General features: G+C 49.6%; 4 protein-coding genes and 1 non-coding gene across 5 annotated transcripts; 3 read left to right on the top strand and 2 right to left on the bottom strand.

Annotated features, from left to right (window-relative positions):
- Positions 1-164: 164 nt before the first annotated feature.
- On the top strand, positions 165-2,214 carry TrAFT101_008561 (uncharacterized protein). Its single transcript, XM_066128374.1, has 3 exons — positions 165-249; positions 341-1,270; positions 1,335-2,214. Exons 1-3 carry the CDS (start codon positions 235-237, stop codon positions 1,758-1,760), a joined length of 1,371 nt encoding a protein of 456 aa, XP_065984492.1. The 5' UTR covers positions 165-234; the 3' UTR covers positions 1,761-2,214.
- TrAFT101_008560 (uncharacterized protein) lies at positions 1,822-6,139 on the bottom strand. Its single transcript, XM_024909687.2, has 4 exons — positions 6,101-6,139; positions 5,797-5,886; positions 2,274-5,289; positions 1,822-2,210 (listed from the first exon to the last, which is right to left on the bottom strand). The coding sequence occupies exons 3-4, from the start codon at positions 5,247-5,249 to the stop codon at positions 2,019-2,021; spliced, it is 3,168 nt and encodes a 1,055-aa protein (XP_024762025.1). The 5' UTR covers positions 5,250-5,289; positions 5,797-5,886; positions 6,101-6,139; the 3' UTR covers positions 1,822-2,018.
- A 240-nt stretch (positions 6,140-6,379) lies between these two features.
- On the top strand, positions 6,380-9,606 carry TrAFT101_008559 (uncharacterized protein). Its single transcript, XM_024901846.2, has 5 exons — positions 6,380-6,759; positions 6,832-7,150; positions 7,201-7,380; positions 7,445-8,759; positions 8,822-9,606. Exons 1-5 carry the CDS (start codon positions 6,601-6,603, stop codon positions 9,546-9,548), a joined length of 2,700 nt encoding a protein of 899 aa, XP_024762026.1. The 5' UTR covers positions 6,380-6,600; the 3' UTR covers positions 9,549-9,606.
- Positions 9,607-9,762: 156 nt separating this feature from the next.
- On the top strand, positions 9,763-9,865 carry TrAFT101_008558. Its single transcript has one exon. It is a non-coding gene; the product is annotated as a tRNA-Ala (tRNA).
- Positions 9,866-14,147: 4,282 nt separating this feature from the next.
- TrAFT101_008557 (uncharacterized protein) lies at positions 14,148-14,864 on the bottom strand (the record flags this gene model as incomplete). Its single annotated transcript, XM_066128373.1, has 4 exons — positions 14,148-14,358; positions 14,529-14,534; positions 14,626-14,630; positions 14,856-14,864. 4 exons carry the CDS (start codon positions 14,862-14,864, stop codon positions 14,148-14,150), a joined length of 231 nt encoding a protein of 76 aa, XP_065984491.1.

The raw sequence follows: 14,864 nt of genomic DNA, 5'->3' as shown, positions 1-14,864 counted from the left end.
AGCACTTCGAGGCACGTCATAGACTATGTACACTGTAAACAAGCGCCAAAATCACCGGGTAGCTTAGCTTCCGCGACGTGCATTAGCTCAGCAGCACTTATAGCCACCCTGGCCTCCCCCGCGGTGTCCTTCCCACGTTCCATCTTCTACAGCATCTCCGTATACCAAAACAAAAAAAAGAGTCCCGTCCAAGCTGTTGATATCCTGAATCTATCAGGAAAAAAACAGCCCGCCATGGACTTTTTACAGGTACGCCCAAACTCAATTGCAGTCAATTGAGAACACACACTCTTTTTCAATGCAAAGTCGCTAACCGATGCTCTCCCGCTGCTCTTGACAGCGCTTGTCGCAATTCCTCGACCGTCCGCTGTTCCCATGGAAGAGGCTCGTCCTGGGCTTCTCCCTGGGCCAGTTTGTCTTCGAATCGTTCCTCACCTTCCGCCAGTACCGTGTCCTCCAGTCGCCCAAAGCCCCCGCCGTCCTCGCCAAAGAAGTCTCCCAGGAAGATTTCGACAAGTCGCAAGCCTATGGCCGCGCCAAAGCTGAATTCTCCGTCGCCAGCGGCCTCTGGGGCCAAATCGTCAACTTCGCCTTTATCCAGCTCGATGTCATGCCTAAACTGTGGTCATGGACCGGTGATTTGCTGCTGAAATACGCGCCCACGCGCTTCACCGGCGAAATCTCCCACTCCATCGTCTTCGTCTTCACCTTCATGCTCATCCAGCAGGCTCTCGGTCTGCCGACCAAGATCTACAGCACCTTTGTCCTGGAAGAGAAGTTTGGCTTCAACAAGCAGACGCCCGGCCTGTTCGTCTCCGATATCGTCAAGACCAACCTCCTGACTGCCGCCCTGATGCCCCCTGTCCTCGCTGGTTTCCTCAAGATTATCCAAAAGACTGGCTCCCAGTTTGTCTTTTACACTTGGGTCTTTACCGCCTCCGTGCAAGTTCTGATGACCACTCTGTACCCCACCTTCATCCAGCCGCTGTTCAACAAGCTGTCTCCCCTCGAGGATGGCGAGCTCAAGACCAAGGTTAACGAATTGGCTGCTCGGTTCAAATTCCCCCTGCACGAGCTGCACGTCATTGACGGCAGCAAGCGCAGCGCTCACTCCAATGCTTTCTTCTACGGTCTGCCATGGAAGAAGCACATTGTCATCTACGATACTCTGCTGGAAAAATCTGAAACCGATGAGGTTCTCTCTATCCTTGCCCACGAGCTCGGTCACTGGAAATTGGGCCACACCACGAGCCTCTTTGGCATCTCTCAGGTACGACCATCCCTATCCTTATCCGAGTAGCGTCTGAGTATCCATCCAACTAACTTCATCACAGGCCCACCTCCTCTACGTCTTCAGCCTCTTCTCCGTCTTCATCAACAACCGCTCTCTGTACTCCTCGTTCGGCTTCCACAACGAGCACCCCATCATCATCGGCTTCCTTCTCTTCTCCGACGCTCTGTCTCCAATGGACACCGTTATCCAGTTCCTCCTAAACATGGTCACCCGTGCATTCGAATTCCAGGCCGATGCCTTCGCCAAGGGCCTCGGTATGCAGACTGAGCTGGCCAGGTCGCTTCTCAAGCTGCAGATTCAGAACCTCAGCTCTATGGATGCTGACTGGATGTACGCGAGCTATCACTTCTCGCACCCCCACCTCTCAGAGCGTCTCAAGGCCCTGAACTGGAAGGGAGAGCAAGCCGTTACCAGTGAGAAGGATGACGAGGGCGTCGTCAAAGCCAGTGGACGCGACGAGTTGTAAGGCATAGATAATAAAAGAACCATATGTGTAGAGATAGATTAGTAGATGTTTTAAGAAGGGAAGAGGAGAAAAAAGTATTCGAGAACAGATCTCTATTCTGAAATGAGAAATGGTTCTCGCGGCTACTGTCATACTATCTATTCGTCTAGATTCTAGCTGCCCATATTATTATACGTAAGCCTATATGAAGCATACAGAATAGGTTTCCCAGGCCTAGATCTTAGGCTCGAGAATTTGTCCTCGTAACACCGATTCTATCTAGTCCTCATCCTCGTCGTCCTCGTCCTCGTCCTCGCTCCCCTCGTCTGAATACTCTTCCTCGTCTTCGTCCTCATCATCCTCGTCCTCATCCTCGTACTCACCAGCACCCAAGCCATAATCATCGTGGAAGTGGCTTAATTCTTGAGTCTGAACTTTGTAGCCCATACCCTTGAATGCAGTTTCCATTCCCTGTACAAAATATGTCAGTATAGCCCTCTCTTATATAGAAGGGGGAGAGAAAAAAAACTGTACCTCTTGCATAAGTTTGGCGCATGTAATTACCACGTTGCTCTTGCCCGGCTCAAAGCAAGGCATGATGAAGTCCTTCAGTGCCTGTCGAATCTCGTCTTCATTGACTTCTCTGACGCGCTTCAAGATATCCTTGCTCCAGTCCTTGGGCAGCTGCTTGAACACGCTCTGGACGAAGTTCTGCTGGGCAGCGCTGGGCATAGTGGATTGCTCGTCTGCAAATACAACCACAATCTGGCTGATGGTACCCTCCAAAAGGTGCTTATCAATTGGCACCTCTCCATTGGCAATCTTTTGAATGGCATCACGCGAAGCAATAATTGCCTTGGAGGCATCTGGAGATCGGTAAATCTTGTAGGATAAAACTCCGCTCTCAACGTTGCGTGAGAAGAAGGATCCGTAGGCATACCCGGCACCACGAACAGCATTCCACAAGGGTCCCTCTACTGTCTCAAGATAACCCACCGCCACCATGATGGCCGGCAATCTAGGATCTGAAAATGAGTAGAGACCAGGGGCAGTGCTCACAGAAAAGGAGCTGTCGAGAGCTGTCATAGGAACGATGACGGCACCAACAGAGCCAGGGGCCTTTCCTTCATCGTTCAATAGACTTGATGGCTTCGGAATAGTAGCCATTGATCCGTTTTGTGACTTCAGAGCTGTGGAGAGTGTATCCCAAGTCGTGACGGGATTGGGAAGCTTCTCTAAGTTTGCTGTGACGAGAATTCTCGTGTTTTCAAAAGTGAAAAGCGAGTTGCGGATTGTATTGAACCACTCGACAATCTGGTCCGGGTTCTTCTGAAGAATCTTCTTGAGACGTTTGAGGTAAACTGCCTTAACAACAACGCGCCTAGCGACTGTAAGAGTTGACTTGTCCATGTGGATAGCTGTGTCCACCTCAGCGGACATGCTGCGCCCATCGCGTTTCGATTCTGGGATGTCCGCCAAGGCTTTCATAATAGCAGCCTTGATGCGTATAGGATCAAAGACAGAATCGAACATCATCGTACGAAGCCAGTTTACAGCCGCAGCATATTTTTCTGGCTCAGCCTGAAACTGGATCATGTATCCTTCTGAATCTCCGAGCTGGCGAGAATTTCCAATATCATAACCAACACTGTCTCTCTCCAGCTCCATTACGACCTGCTCAAAGTTGATTTGCTGTCCATCTCGCTTGATGTGAGTGTTGAAGAAGTTATCGCTAAAGATTGACATGAGTGGCTTTAAGTGAACAGGGACTTGGGCTGTGCCGAAATGAAGAGTAATGTGCACAAAGTTGGTAGGCACATCTTCGAACTGGATGAAAAGCGGTAATTTGCCACCAGGGGCCGCGTTGATGAGTTCTTGCGCACGGCCAGAACCAAGACCAACAGCCTTGGCATGACCGGAACGAGCAGTATCTGATTCGATGAAATGAATTGACTCTGTACCAGGAACAGCCCATCGATCAATAACTTCAGGAGGGATTGGTGCATCGTTCTTCGTCTTCGCATTTTCGAGCTTCTGTGCGAGTTTTTGCAGACCTTCTTCCCCAAGTTCTTCTTTCCGCTTGGCAATACGAGCTTCGTGGTCACCCTTCATCTTGATGGCCAATTGCAGCGATGGCTTGCCCAGAACGGAGACGTGATGAGCATCGGCCATCCATTTGCTCATGAAAGCTCGCCAATCTTCGTCTGACCACTTCTCAAGAACATCATATTCTGCCATTGTTGCCAGATCTTTGAGAGTTGAGCCGTCACGCTTTCCAAAGAGGTAATCGGATATAATGTTGGTGGAGTAAAAGGACTCTGACGTTTCAGCGTGAAATTTGACCTGTCGCTTCTCTCGTCGGATGCATTCTGTCATATAGCTCATGTCCAATGGCTTTGACACGACATCTTTCAGGACTTGGAAGAGGCGCTTCTCCACAAACTCCAATTTTTCCGTTTCCACGCCAGTAGGCTGTAGCCAAATGAGCGAGTTTGGCCGTGAATCCCACCAATACGAGACAGAGCTTGCAAGCTCTTCCCGTTCAACAAGAATGTTCTCCAACACAGAGACGGATGAACCGCAAAGGTAAGTAAGGAGAATATTCAAAGCGGACGTGGCGAGCACATCAGCGCAATGGGGACCAAAGAATCCAATAAGTATTTCGCCAACGGATTCATCCTCCTCGGGGAATTCTGCTGTCGTGACAATGCTTTCCTTGAGGGCTGGTGGTTGAGCTGACTCTACCCAGGGTCTCTTGAAATCGCTATCAAGAGCAGGAATATCGTCTTTGATGCTTTCTTCAAATGTATCTAGTATTTCCAGGAGATTCTCATGGTCTGCTTCGCCGACAATGACTATGCACAAGTTGCGCGGCTGGTACATATCGCGATGGAACTGGCGAATACGCTCAGGGGTCAACACTCGTAGAGCTTCCGTCATACCGCCGGTTTCGTAGCGGAAGCCGACATTCTCTGGGTATAAGAGTCGGCGAGCCTTGAGGTCCATAATTTCAGCACTGCGATGTTCCACAGCCTGCATTTCCGAGTACACAACACCAGCATCGTTGCCTTCTCCATCGATATGCCAAACTTCGGTAACAACGCTCTCATCTGTAATGGTGGGCACAATCACATGCTCCAAATAGACAGGAAGGATTTGTGCGAAGCCCTCCCAGCCAGCAGTCTCAAGAGTATAGGCTGTGTGATCGGTAGCAGTCCAAGCATTTGTACCAGAGTATGCCCGCGAGGACAGCTTATCTAGAAGACCTTTCCACTGATAGTTCTTTGAGCCCATGAAGATCAGATGCTCAAGAGTGTGGGGTGCACCAGAGTCGTCGAAGATCTCGGTAGCGAGTGTGAAGTAGCCGTTGATCTTGGGCCCCTTGCGATCGGCGACTACGACCTGCATGCCACTTCGCTCGGACACATACTGGGTGATTGTACAGGGAGCATAGTCGGTCTGAAAACTCTGCACTTTGCGGAAACCAGGTTTCAACTTTTGAGAAGGCATTTTGAAATCTTGTGAGTAGATGAGCCCTTTCCAGCCAGACCTAAGCAGTAGGAGGTCAGTACAATTGCAATGGCAGTCAATGTCTAACCCCTTGTCCATAAGCTGATGTGCCTAGAAATGAGAAAACGAGATGAGGGAGCAGTGCTATGATTATGCATAATTGTTTGGGTTAAAAAAGCTGGTGCACAGAAAACGGAGTGGCGATGACGTCTGCATAGGCCACCCAGACAGATGAGTATAGAAAGGACCAACCTCAGCAGGTGGCTTTCCAGGAATGCGCAGACAGATTGGCCATATTTGCCGATGAACAGAAAGTACCCGCCGACGCTGATGATGGCGACAACAAGCGGTAAAAGCTCATTCGTAAGTCTAGCTGGAAGCATCTAAGAGGGTCTTCCAGCGGAGCTGCGCAGGAGCCAAACGATGACTTCCAACTTGGGCTTTTGATATGAGAATGTGGGTAGTTTAAGGTGAACGGATCGGTGAGGTGTTCGCAGAATGAATAAGAAGCAGAGGGCATGCGGGAAGTTTCGTTTCAGCAACTCACCAAACACAACGACGCCTCAGCAAGTGAAGACAGGGCAAACTACGCTCTGTCCGTGGAAGATAAAACGTCCTGGACGGTGTCTCTTCTTAACTAATTTCTGGTCAGCTGCAACTGGAGATGGAAAAGAGAAGATCTCGGCCCGCGATCCAAGGTGAGGGGCTGCAGAGACGGCTTATGGAATGTCCCCGGACTGAGAAGACGAGCCCAACGGTCTGCAAGACTCTCGCGCGTCTGACGGCAATAGTCTTCGACAAACTTGATCCCTGTCTAGTCGAAGGATTAAGAACAATATGAAAGTACGTACCGCCAAAAGCTTTGTTTCGTCCAGATGGATCCCATTGTCTGGCCGCTGGTTGGTGGGGGATTCAAAGAAGGAATGCCAGTGACATGTGCCCGCACCTGCGCCACAGAATGAGGGGTTTTAACCGCCGTTAGGCGCGTACACGCCACCAACAGCCACTGGATTCAATGCACGGAGGCGCCAGCCTCAGCTGTCTGTGGCGCAGTACATCATGCCGCGCCAAAAGCTGCAGGCGAGTGACGTTGAAGTTGACAGCTACCAGGTACCTGAGCTCAAATGCTGGCATCATCAAAAAAAGGTGAACCTCATCCGACTTGCGCAAACCAACGCGCTCGCACCCCCAACGACTTGGTGTCATGTCCTGCGATGCCAGCTGATCCTCTACCCAGCATTGATGCTATTTACTGAGGCTAATCCTCGGTATTTCCTTCGAGTGACTAGGCAGACCATCGCGTAGTCGTCCGTCATAGCTGAGGCTGCCGAGGGTCACTGTGGACACTACCATGGCGACAGCGACGGAGCCGCAGCAGCTTAGCAGCGCCATCATATCGTTTACCTTGGATGGTAACTTCCCTGAGGGCGCCTCCGCACTCCTAGCAGTCTCAGAAACCGACCTTGGCCCTACGATTGCAGCTCTGGACAAGGCCAAAGTGGATATTGAGGTACTGAAACAACCACCAAAGTTGAGCTATCGCTTTGGCCATGCATCCTTTTTTAACACCACCTCAATTTAGGCCGAAATACATACCATAAACGAGGAGACAAAAGATGACATTAGCTCGTGGGTTAAAAACTCAAAAGTCTTACAGGAGGACATCGTCCGATCGAAAACAATCGCCAATGAGATCATCCTCCAATCAGAGGCCCCTGAAGTAACTGGAGAAGCAATCCAAGATGCCGAAGAGAAAGCCGATTTTCTTAATCGAGAAGTCCAATATAGCCAACAGATGCATAATGTCTTGAGGCGGATCCAGCATGTCAATCAGCTCCTCGCCGAAGTCGAACAGGCAAGCCGGGAAAGGCGCGTTCTGGATTCGCTGCGGCTGCTCGAAAGTGTGTACTCTCCTGATCCACCCAATCAACTGTGGCTAATTTGGAAAAAGAATCATGGGCGGCCCTTGACGACGTCGGGGTCAGCAAGACTACCCGAGTGATGAGGCTGTTGGATTTGAGAGCCTTTGAGCTGAAGTCTGACATTCACCAAGTATTTGACCATGTCTGGAAAACCCTAGTGCAGATCGATACAGACTCTGGGAAAGTTGCCATCTATAATACTCGCGAAGGTTCGTTGTGTAACTACGTATATATCTTTACTCCCCTTGGGCAACTTTCGCTGACAACTGACAGATGAGAAAATGAGTCTGGAAGATGCTGCGATTGGCTTGCAAGCTTATAAGGAGGTTGATGAGAGAATGGAACAGCTGTGGCACAATTTGGATGCGGCAGTGGTGTCACCACGCATGAATGCTTTGAGATCAAACAGCGCGGGTATCAAAGTAGAGGGAGACGTGCTGGAGCTTGCAGGGTCTGCCGATGGTTCAGCAGAGTCTCTTTTGTCGGATCTCGAGCAGATTCTGACATTTATTGCTCAAAAACTACCAGCAAATCTACTGCAACCCTTGGCCAATATCATGATGAGCGATATCATATCCAAACTTACCCAAGAATGGCTCAATCCTGCTGTTCCTTCGGGGCTCAGAGACTTGGATAAGTTTCAGGCCTTGGTCTCAAAAATGAAAGGCTTTTGTGAAGAGCTACAACGTAGTGGATACACTGGCCTCGAACAGATACAAGACTGGGCCAGTAAAGCACCTACAATATGGCTTGAAAAATGCAGAGAGACTTCCCTCAATAGCGTCCGAGTCAATATTACAAGTGGGATCGGAGAGTCAAAACGGGTTGAAAAGATTGAGAGGCAGATGGTTTCCATAGCCGAGGGCAAGGAGCTTTCTAGAACAGGGGCTGGTGCTGTTGCTGATACGAACGATTGGGGAGATGATTGGGGAGAAGCTTGGGATGATGACAAGGCAAACGAGCCAACAACTGAAGCGAACGACCAGAAAGACGCACCTGGAGGAGACGATGACGATACTGCAGATGCTTGGGGGTGGGATGATAACGAGGACGGGAACAAAGATGTGAAAATGGAAGAAGAGCCAGCGGAAAAGGAAGCTGCCGAAGCCGACGACGGAGACGACGGTGCTGATGCATGGGGCTGGGGGGATAACGATGATGCGAAGGAAGATGTGAAACAGGCAGCAGAAGCCAAGAAAGCCACTGAAATACCAGAGGAGGATGATGGCGCTGATGCCTGGGGCTGGGGTGATGATGCTGGTGATGCTGCACCTGCACCTGCACCTGCACCTGCAGCTCCTGCTTCGGCGCCTACATCAACGGCTCGCAAGACGAGGCCAAGCAAAGCCAAAGAGGAAACAAGAGAATTAGTCTTCAAAGAGACATACAGCATTTCCTCAATGCCTGAACCTGTTCTCGAGCTGATATTCTCCATCTTGGAAGACGGAGCGGCTCTGACAAAGGACACCGACGAATACAGCCTGTTAACTGCAACGGCACCTGGGCTTTTCAGCTTGCCTACATTCGTCCTGGCACTGTTCCGAGCCATTTCGCCTCACTACTACTCGTCCGACGCTGGGGGGAACATGTAAGTCTAGTAGCACTGCAAATTTCAACTAACTCTCGTCATAATACTGACAAATTATCCAGGTTTCTATATAACGATGCCATGTATCTAGCGGAGAAACTATCCGACTTCTCTCTGGCTTGGAAACAGCGCGAGGATCTAACGCCTCGGGCGCGAAGCATGCTTCGCATCGACAATGATGTTAGGACACTCAAAAGCTTTGCTAACCGCAGCTACGCGAATGAAATGAGCCTCCAGAAGACGATATTGCACGACCTCCTAGGAGGCTCGCAGAGCCTAGCACAGCAAGACGATAAAGATGCCTCGATCGAAGCTGGGACAGCACGAATTCGAAACGTGGCCGCAACGTGGGAGCCGATTTTGAAGAGATCTGTGTGGTCTCAAGCTGTCGGATCACTCGCAGACTCACTTGCGTCACGGATCATATCAGATGTGCTGGAGATGTCTTCAATTGGACAAGATGAGGCCTTCAGTATTGCCCAGCTCATTGCTTTGGCAACAGAGCTTGATGATTTATTTATACCCAGCAAACTGGCTGGCACAGCACCAGTGACAGATGAAATGCCTACAACAGCTCAATACGCGCCAAACTGGCTGCGTCTCAAGTATCTGGGCGAAGTGCTACAGAGCAACCTCAACGAGGTCAAGTTCCTATGGTGTGACAGCGAGCTGAGCTTGTATTTCACGGTGGACGAGGTGATTGATCTGATACATGCCAGCTTCGAGGATAATGCAAGAACGAGGGGAACGATTAAGGAGATTAGTGCCAAAGAGCCGTTAGCTAGATGATGGGACTTGAACACAACGAATGAATGAATACGATGAATAATTATACTATTATATGATGTGTCTTCAATTACTACAGAATTGTTTTTCTATTTATTTTCTGTTGGGCATTCCTACTTTTAGTGGAGGTTGGATACAAGCCTTTGGCCAAGTTTGACGATTTGTGCGATAGCTTCATGAGGCTCTTACCCTCGCGATGTCCCCAACAACAAGACATGGGCGGATGGTTTAGTGGTATAATTTTCCCTTAGCATCAAGCAACCTTCTGGTTTAGCTTAATCGCATGGGAAAGGTCCGGGGTTCGATTCCCCGTTCGTCCAGTTTTTTGTTATTGTTTTTGCCACTCGCCCCCTTTTTTTTTTTTTTTTAATATGAGAGAAACATCAAAGACTGGCTGGATGTATTTTAGTAGCCGGCTAACGATGCCGTAATTTTATCTATTTTAGGATTCTAGCTCCCATTCCCTTTAAATTAAAATAGCCCGAGATGTTAAGAAAAAAAAAAAAATCTTACTTATCCTTGTAAATTCGCCTCTCATCCAACTTTCTAGAATCATTTTCCAAAGTGTGATGGATGGGTGTGGACATAAGCTAGTATGTACTACTAGTATCAATCTATGCATGCACAGACAATTTTTTTTTTTCTTCCTCTTGCTCTCTCTTATACACTTTATATGTAAGTGTCAAGACTTTTTTTTTTTTTTTTTTTTTTTTTTTTTTAAATTTAATTTAAAATGAATTCTTTTTGGCCAAAAGCAGAGGCGTGCAATTTCAATTTCAATCCTTTCGATAGTCTCTGTCATGACTCGTTCCTGCATGCTGAGATGGCTGTGTAGGAACGGGTGTTTGTTCTTTTTTTTCTTCTGTTTCTTATCTGTTGGCTGTACTTCATTCAGAGGGGTGCGTGGCAAATTTCCATTTGGTCACTCTTCTCCTTTTGTTTATCCTTGGCCTTTTGCCATTGAGGTTATTTTAATTGCTAATGTTATCATGACCACCAACAATAGTATTGAACAACATGAAGAATTTGTTCTCATCTGATATATCGTGGCCATTAAATTTACACTCTCACCCACAACTGGGTTCGTCAAAGACGTCCATGTAAAGCCCAATCCCGGTCAATCAACCAATACAGTTAGACAAATTCCGTAGGTCGTCCGTATTCGGTGCCCCATAAAAACCGGCACTTCACCGCCATCTAACGACTTATACTGCCGCCTTTCTTACACATAAAACAAGTTCAGAAGAGATACAACACCATGCATCAGCAGTTCTCACCTTGTCGCCATTCTCATCCAATATTCGTCTAGCCTTCTTTTCTTCTGTTTCTCCCTTCTTGGCCGATATGTTGTGTATCTTTGTCTCTCTCTGTGCCCCTCCCTTGCATCTCAGAGCCCGGCCCCTGACTCACATCGGCCTCTCCAAGCATCCCTACTCCGAATTATTGACTCGTCCATTTTGAAATCCAGCTCAGCTCGGTTCGGCTCTGTCGACCTTCTTCCTTTGCCCCCCCTGGCCGACAGTCTGCATTCGCCAAGACCGCTGCCAGCACGGACAAGTAGTACGAGAACTGCCAATCGTACGAGCAGAGAGGTAGCACTCGGTGCCGGCAGTGGCAGTACTGCATAGTAGCTGTAGTGGCGCCAACTCAGCAAGAAACCCTTCCTGGTCCACAGTCGCAATTTGATCATCGTGATTTTTCTCTCCGCGGACGGATTCGACGGCACGCCGAGACACTAGCCAGTCGTGGTGGCAGGTACTACTGCTCCTAGCAGCACAGTTTACAAGGATTTTCTTCCAAGAAGTAGTAGAAAAAACAACAACAAATAAGCATCCCCCTGCCCCGCCTGTGCAGTAGCGCATGATATTCATCAGCCTTGCAAAGACACGTCAGCCTTTTTCATTCTGTTCATAAAAAGCGATAGAACTGCACTTTGTATTGGTATTAGTAGTACCAATACATACACATCAGGGCAGCAGCGGGAAATCCTGCGATCCCAGCCGTTGTGTACTGATACACACAGGGGATATACTCATAGCAACTAGGCAGCGTAAGCAGCTTGTCTCAGGAGGATCACTGCCCAGACCCCGGAGAATTGCTATTTTTACTACTGTGCCCTCTCTGCCTAAAGCAACGAAAGGCTCTATGGCCGGCTCTACTGATGCGAGTAGCTGTAAGATTGATATGTGAGCATCGCCAGCCTCACACTCACGGTGACCTATCACGAGCAACGTCCACCGCTCTTCCCAGCAAAACTCCTGAAGAGAGACAGCTAGGTACAACTAGGCTGGCTTGAGTCTAGATTACACTGGCGCTGCTCAAGCTAATGCAGCTTTCTGCCTTCTTTTGCTGCTGCGCAGTAGTTCTGTTTCTGATCTACGGTCTAGATGGCGGTTCCTGGCGTCATCTCGCGATGTGCCGCTGGCTACCCGTATGCTAACGCTTACATTTCGATGTTCGTCGTCGCCGGCAAGCTGGTTAGCAGTATGTGGTAGACCAGCGGTACTAGTGGGAGGCCTAGCCAGGCACAGCAACAAGTCCTGCTTACTGGGGACCCAGCAGTGAGGGAGCTACGCATGAAAGAGCATGGCATTTCCCCAGATTTTCACTTCCTGGCCCCCCGAGATTGTCCACAAAACGGGCTGGGGTGGGCACGGGATTGATTGCCTTTCTCCTCTGCGCCCGTCTCTGCTTTGGAGTCATTTTACGGTACACGAGACCGCATGTGCGCGCGCATTAGGCCATATTCCGTCTTTCCAATGCACACGCCTCCCCCGTTTTGAACTTGACAAGTAGCAGTACTAGTATCATGCAGAGTACTCGACCTGTCGTAACTCATACTCTCTGTATATGGCATAGCTCACCACCAAAAAAGGCAGAAAGAAAAAAAAAGAAAAGAAAAGAAAAGCCACCAACGGCAACGGCAACACCCTTGCTAGCTGGACAACTGGGCTGAAAAAAAGAGTAAAAATCCGAGGCAAGGAACCAATGAGTGGGAGCTCGTAGGATCAGCAGGGACTCGGGTACCGAGCTATTGGAAAAGGTAGTGCTAACACCTAGTCAGCGGCCAGGGGAGGGGGGATTGACTTACCGCCCATACAGTAAATGTTTATCCATGCCTGTTGGATCAGCAGAGTGAGGCTGGCCACCGAAGCTGCCGCGGCGAAGCTTTCCCTGCTACCCGATGATACTACTACTACCCGTAGCTTTCACCACTACTGCCGAAAGGGGCCCTTGGGCGGAGAAATGTCTTTCTTTTCGGTCAATCATGCGCCAAGGCAGCCTGCTAGCCTTGAGCCATCCGATCGTGATCCAACCAGGAAACCGGATGCTGTTCTCCAGAGCTTTATCGGCATCCCTTCATCCTTCATGTGGGTTATGGCTCCTTCGGAATGACGTTGTGTACGAACCACATGCACACTCCGTAGCGGCAGTAGCACAAGTTTGACCAGATTGAGCCATGAGGTGGGTCGCCGTCAATCTTCCCCTCTGTGCCACACGGGACGGGACGAAACGAGGACTCGAACTCTATACTACTTTGTATGAGCATATGGGTAGTACTATTCGTACAAGGCGGGTAGGTAGGTAGGCGTCCACGACGCTCATAAAATCCAATGAGAGACTATGATCCGTGACGGCCACCCATACCGGAGCCAGCTCCGGTGGAGGGAACGAAACAGATTGGATGTCATTGCAAGTATGGCTTGCGAAGACTGAGTACTCCGTCTGTATTGGCACTACAGCGCTTGCGTAGGATTTGTCGCTCGCGTATAGCTGCAAATATGTGCATGCATGCGCATTAATTGGAATCGGACCATCTCCTGGAGTGTGCTTTAGGAATGGCACGCCGCCCAAGTAGCTTGTCCTGTGTGCGATTGCTCACACGCAGGACGCTCTGCTCCGTTTATCCAAATATTGCCACCAACGCGTATTCCGTTTTATTTCCTTTGTAAAATGTCTTGCCGCCATGCAACCCGCCATATGCAAGCTCAAGCCGTCACGCCCGTCTGTCTTTGCCGCTGCTCACTGCGTCGGCTTACCTCAGCCGTCGACCTTTCTTTAGGAACCTTGTAAAGGCCAATATGACGTCGATTGCTTAGGTGCCCTTTTATATCAGCTTTCTTTAGCTTACAAGTACTACTAATAGTAGCAATGGTAGGGATATTTTTCAAGGCGGCTGGCCCATAGGCATATACGTACAGGTACAAGTAAGCATCGGCGCGTCAGCTCTCGTTTGCATCGGACAACCTGACGCATGCACATGCAGTCAGCGTCTGTTCACTCTCGCGGGGTCGATGGGTAGTTCGACCACTTTAATCGTCCAACAGGAGATAGTATCTGGTGGTCCAGGTTTTCTGCCGACAGGCGCACTGGTGAAATGGCCTTGTGGAGATACGTATCAGCGTCGTGACGCGAGCTGCCAAGGGTTGGCATGTGGAGGTGAGGTGAGCTTCTTCACAGGTCTCTTTGCACCGCATGACGGGAGCGGGTAGCAGAACTTCTGAACCCTGAGGCGGGCGAAGGTGAAGATGTAGCTAGTTACAACATCGCTAAGCCCCCATGTAGCAACTCGTTCTGCATGCTGGCAACGGGCGGGCGGCTCTATGGCCACGAAGCAGCTGCCAGTCCATCCTCGGCGTGTTCATGTCTCTCGCCGCCCATGCCGATCTCGTAAAGCTGGCTGTGGTTCTTTTGATGGGTTCGAGCTTGCATGCCTTGATGCTTCTCCGCGCGTATCTGTATCCAGAGGTACATACATGGGTCCATATTTGGTAGATAGGCATAAGATGGCCCCCTTCTGCCGTCGCTTGATCTGCAGGGCGAGCAGTAGTTCATTAGCTTCGTAAGTTTGCTAGCTTTTGCGCTCGCCTAACCCAAAAGCATTGTGATTGTTCAAAAGGGAAAAAAAAAGAAAGGAAAGGAAAAAAGGGGGAAAAAAAAGCATCATCTAAGGGGGGTCTTCAAAACCCAGCCGCAACTCACCTAGCGCTGTAGACTTCAGTAATCAGAGCTACTGCTGCCCATACATAACACACGCGGGCTGTAGCTGCAGGATTAGCTCAGGCATAGCCTTACATACCAGTGCTAAAGGCCAGTAAGAAATGACAAGTCGTTGCGTGTGAAACAAAATGTGATTGCGGTGAACAGGCTTCCAGAGCACTAAAAGACAGAGACATGATTGTACGGTAAGAAGTCGGAGAGGACCGTGCCGTAGTTGACAGCTCATAGTTGCAATACCATCAGCATGAGTAGTTCTAGCAGCCTTTGGTAGGCCAGCGCGGGTTACCGCCAGCGATGCCTCATGCGCACCGCGGCCAT

Source organism: Trichoderma asperellum, chromosome 5 (assembly GCF_020647865.1).
Source record: "Trichoderma asperellum chromosome 5, complete sequence".
Lineage (NCBI taxonomy): Eukaryota > Fungi > Ascomycota > Sordariomycetes > Hypocreales > Hypocreaceae > Trichoderma > Trichoderma asperellum.
The sequence above is the reverse complement of the archived record's forward strand: the minus strand, read 5'-3'. Positions and strand labels throughout refer to the sequence as shown.

What these genes read in the sequence shown, in the direction of transcription:
- TrAFT101_008559 (XM_024901846.2), top strand. Translation starts at nt 6,601, where the DNA reads ATGGCGACAGCGACGGAGCCGCAGCAGCTTAGCAGCGCCATCATATCG. An exon ending in AGGCCAAAGTGGATATTGAG is followed by an intron (nt 6,760 to 6,831) that starts GTACTGAAACAA and finishes ACCTCAATTTAG; the next exon opens with GCCGAAATACATACCATAAA. An exon ending in TTCGCTGCGGCTGCTCGAAA is followed by an intron (nt 7,151 to 7,200) that starts GTGTGTACTCTC and finishes ATTTGGAAAAAG; the next exon opens with AATCATGGGCGGCCCTTGAC.
- TrAFT101_008561 (XM_066128374.1), top strand. An exon ending in GCCTCTTTGGCATCTCTCAG is followed by an intron (nt 1,271 to 1,334) that starts GTACGACCATCC and finishes ACTTCATCACAG; the next exon opens with GCCCACCTCCTCTACGTCTT.
- TrAFT101_008560 (XM_024909687.2), bottom strand. Translation starts at nt 5,249, where the DNA reads ATGCCTTCTCAAAAGTTGAAACCTGGTTTCCGCAAAGTGCAGAGTTTT. An exon ending in GCGCCAAACTTATGCAAGAG is followed by an intron (nt 2,211 to 2,273) that starts GTACAGTTTTTT and finishes TATTTTGTACAG; the next exon opens with GGAATGGAAACTGCATTCAA.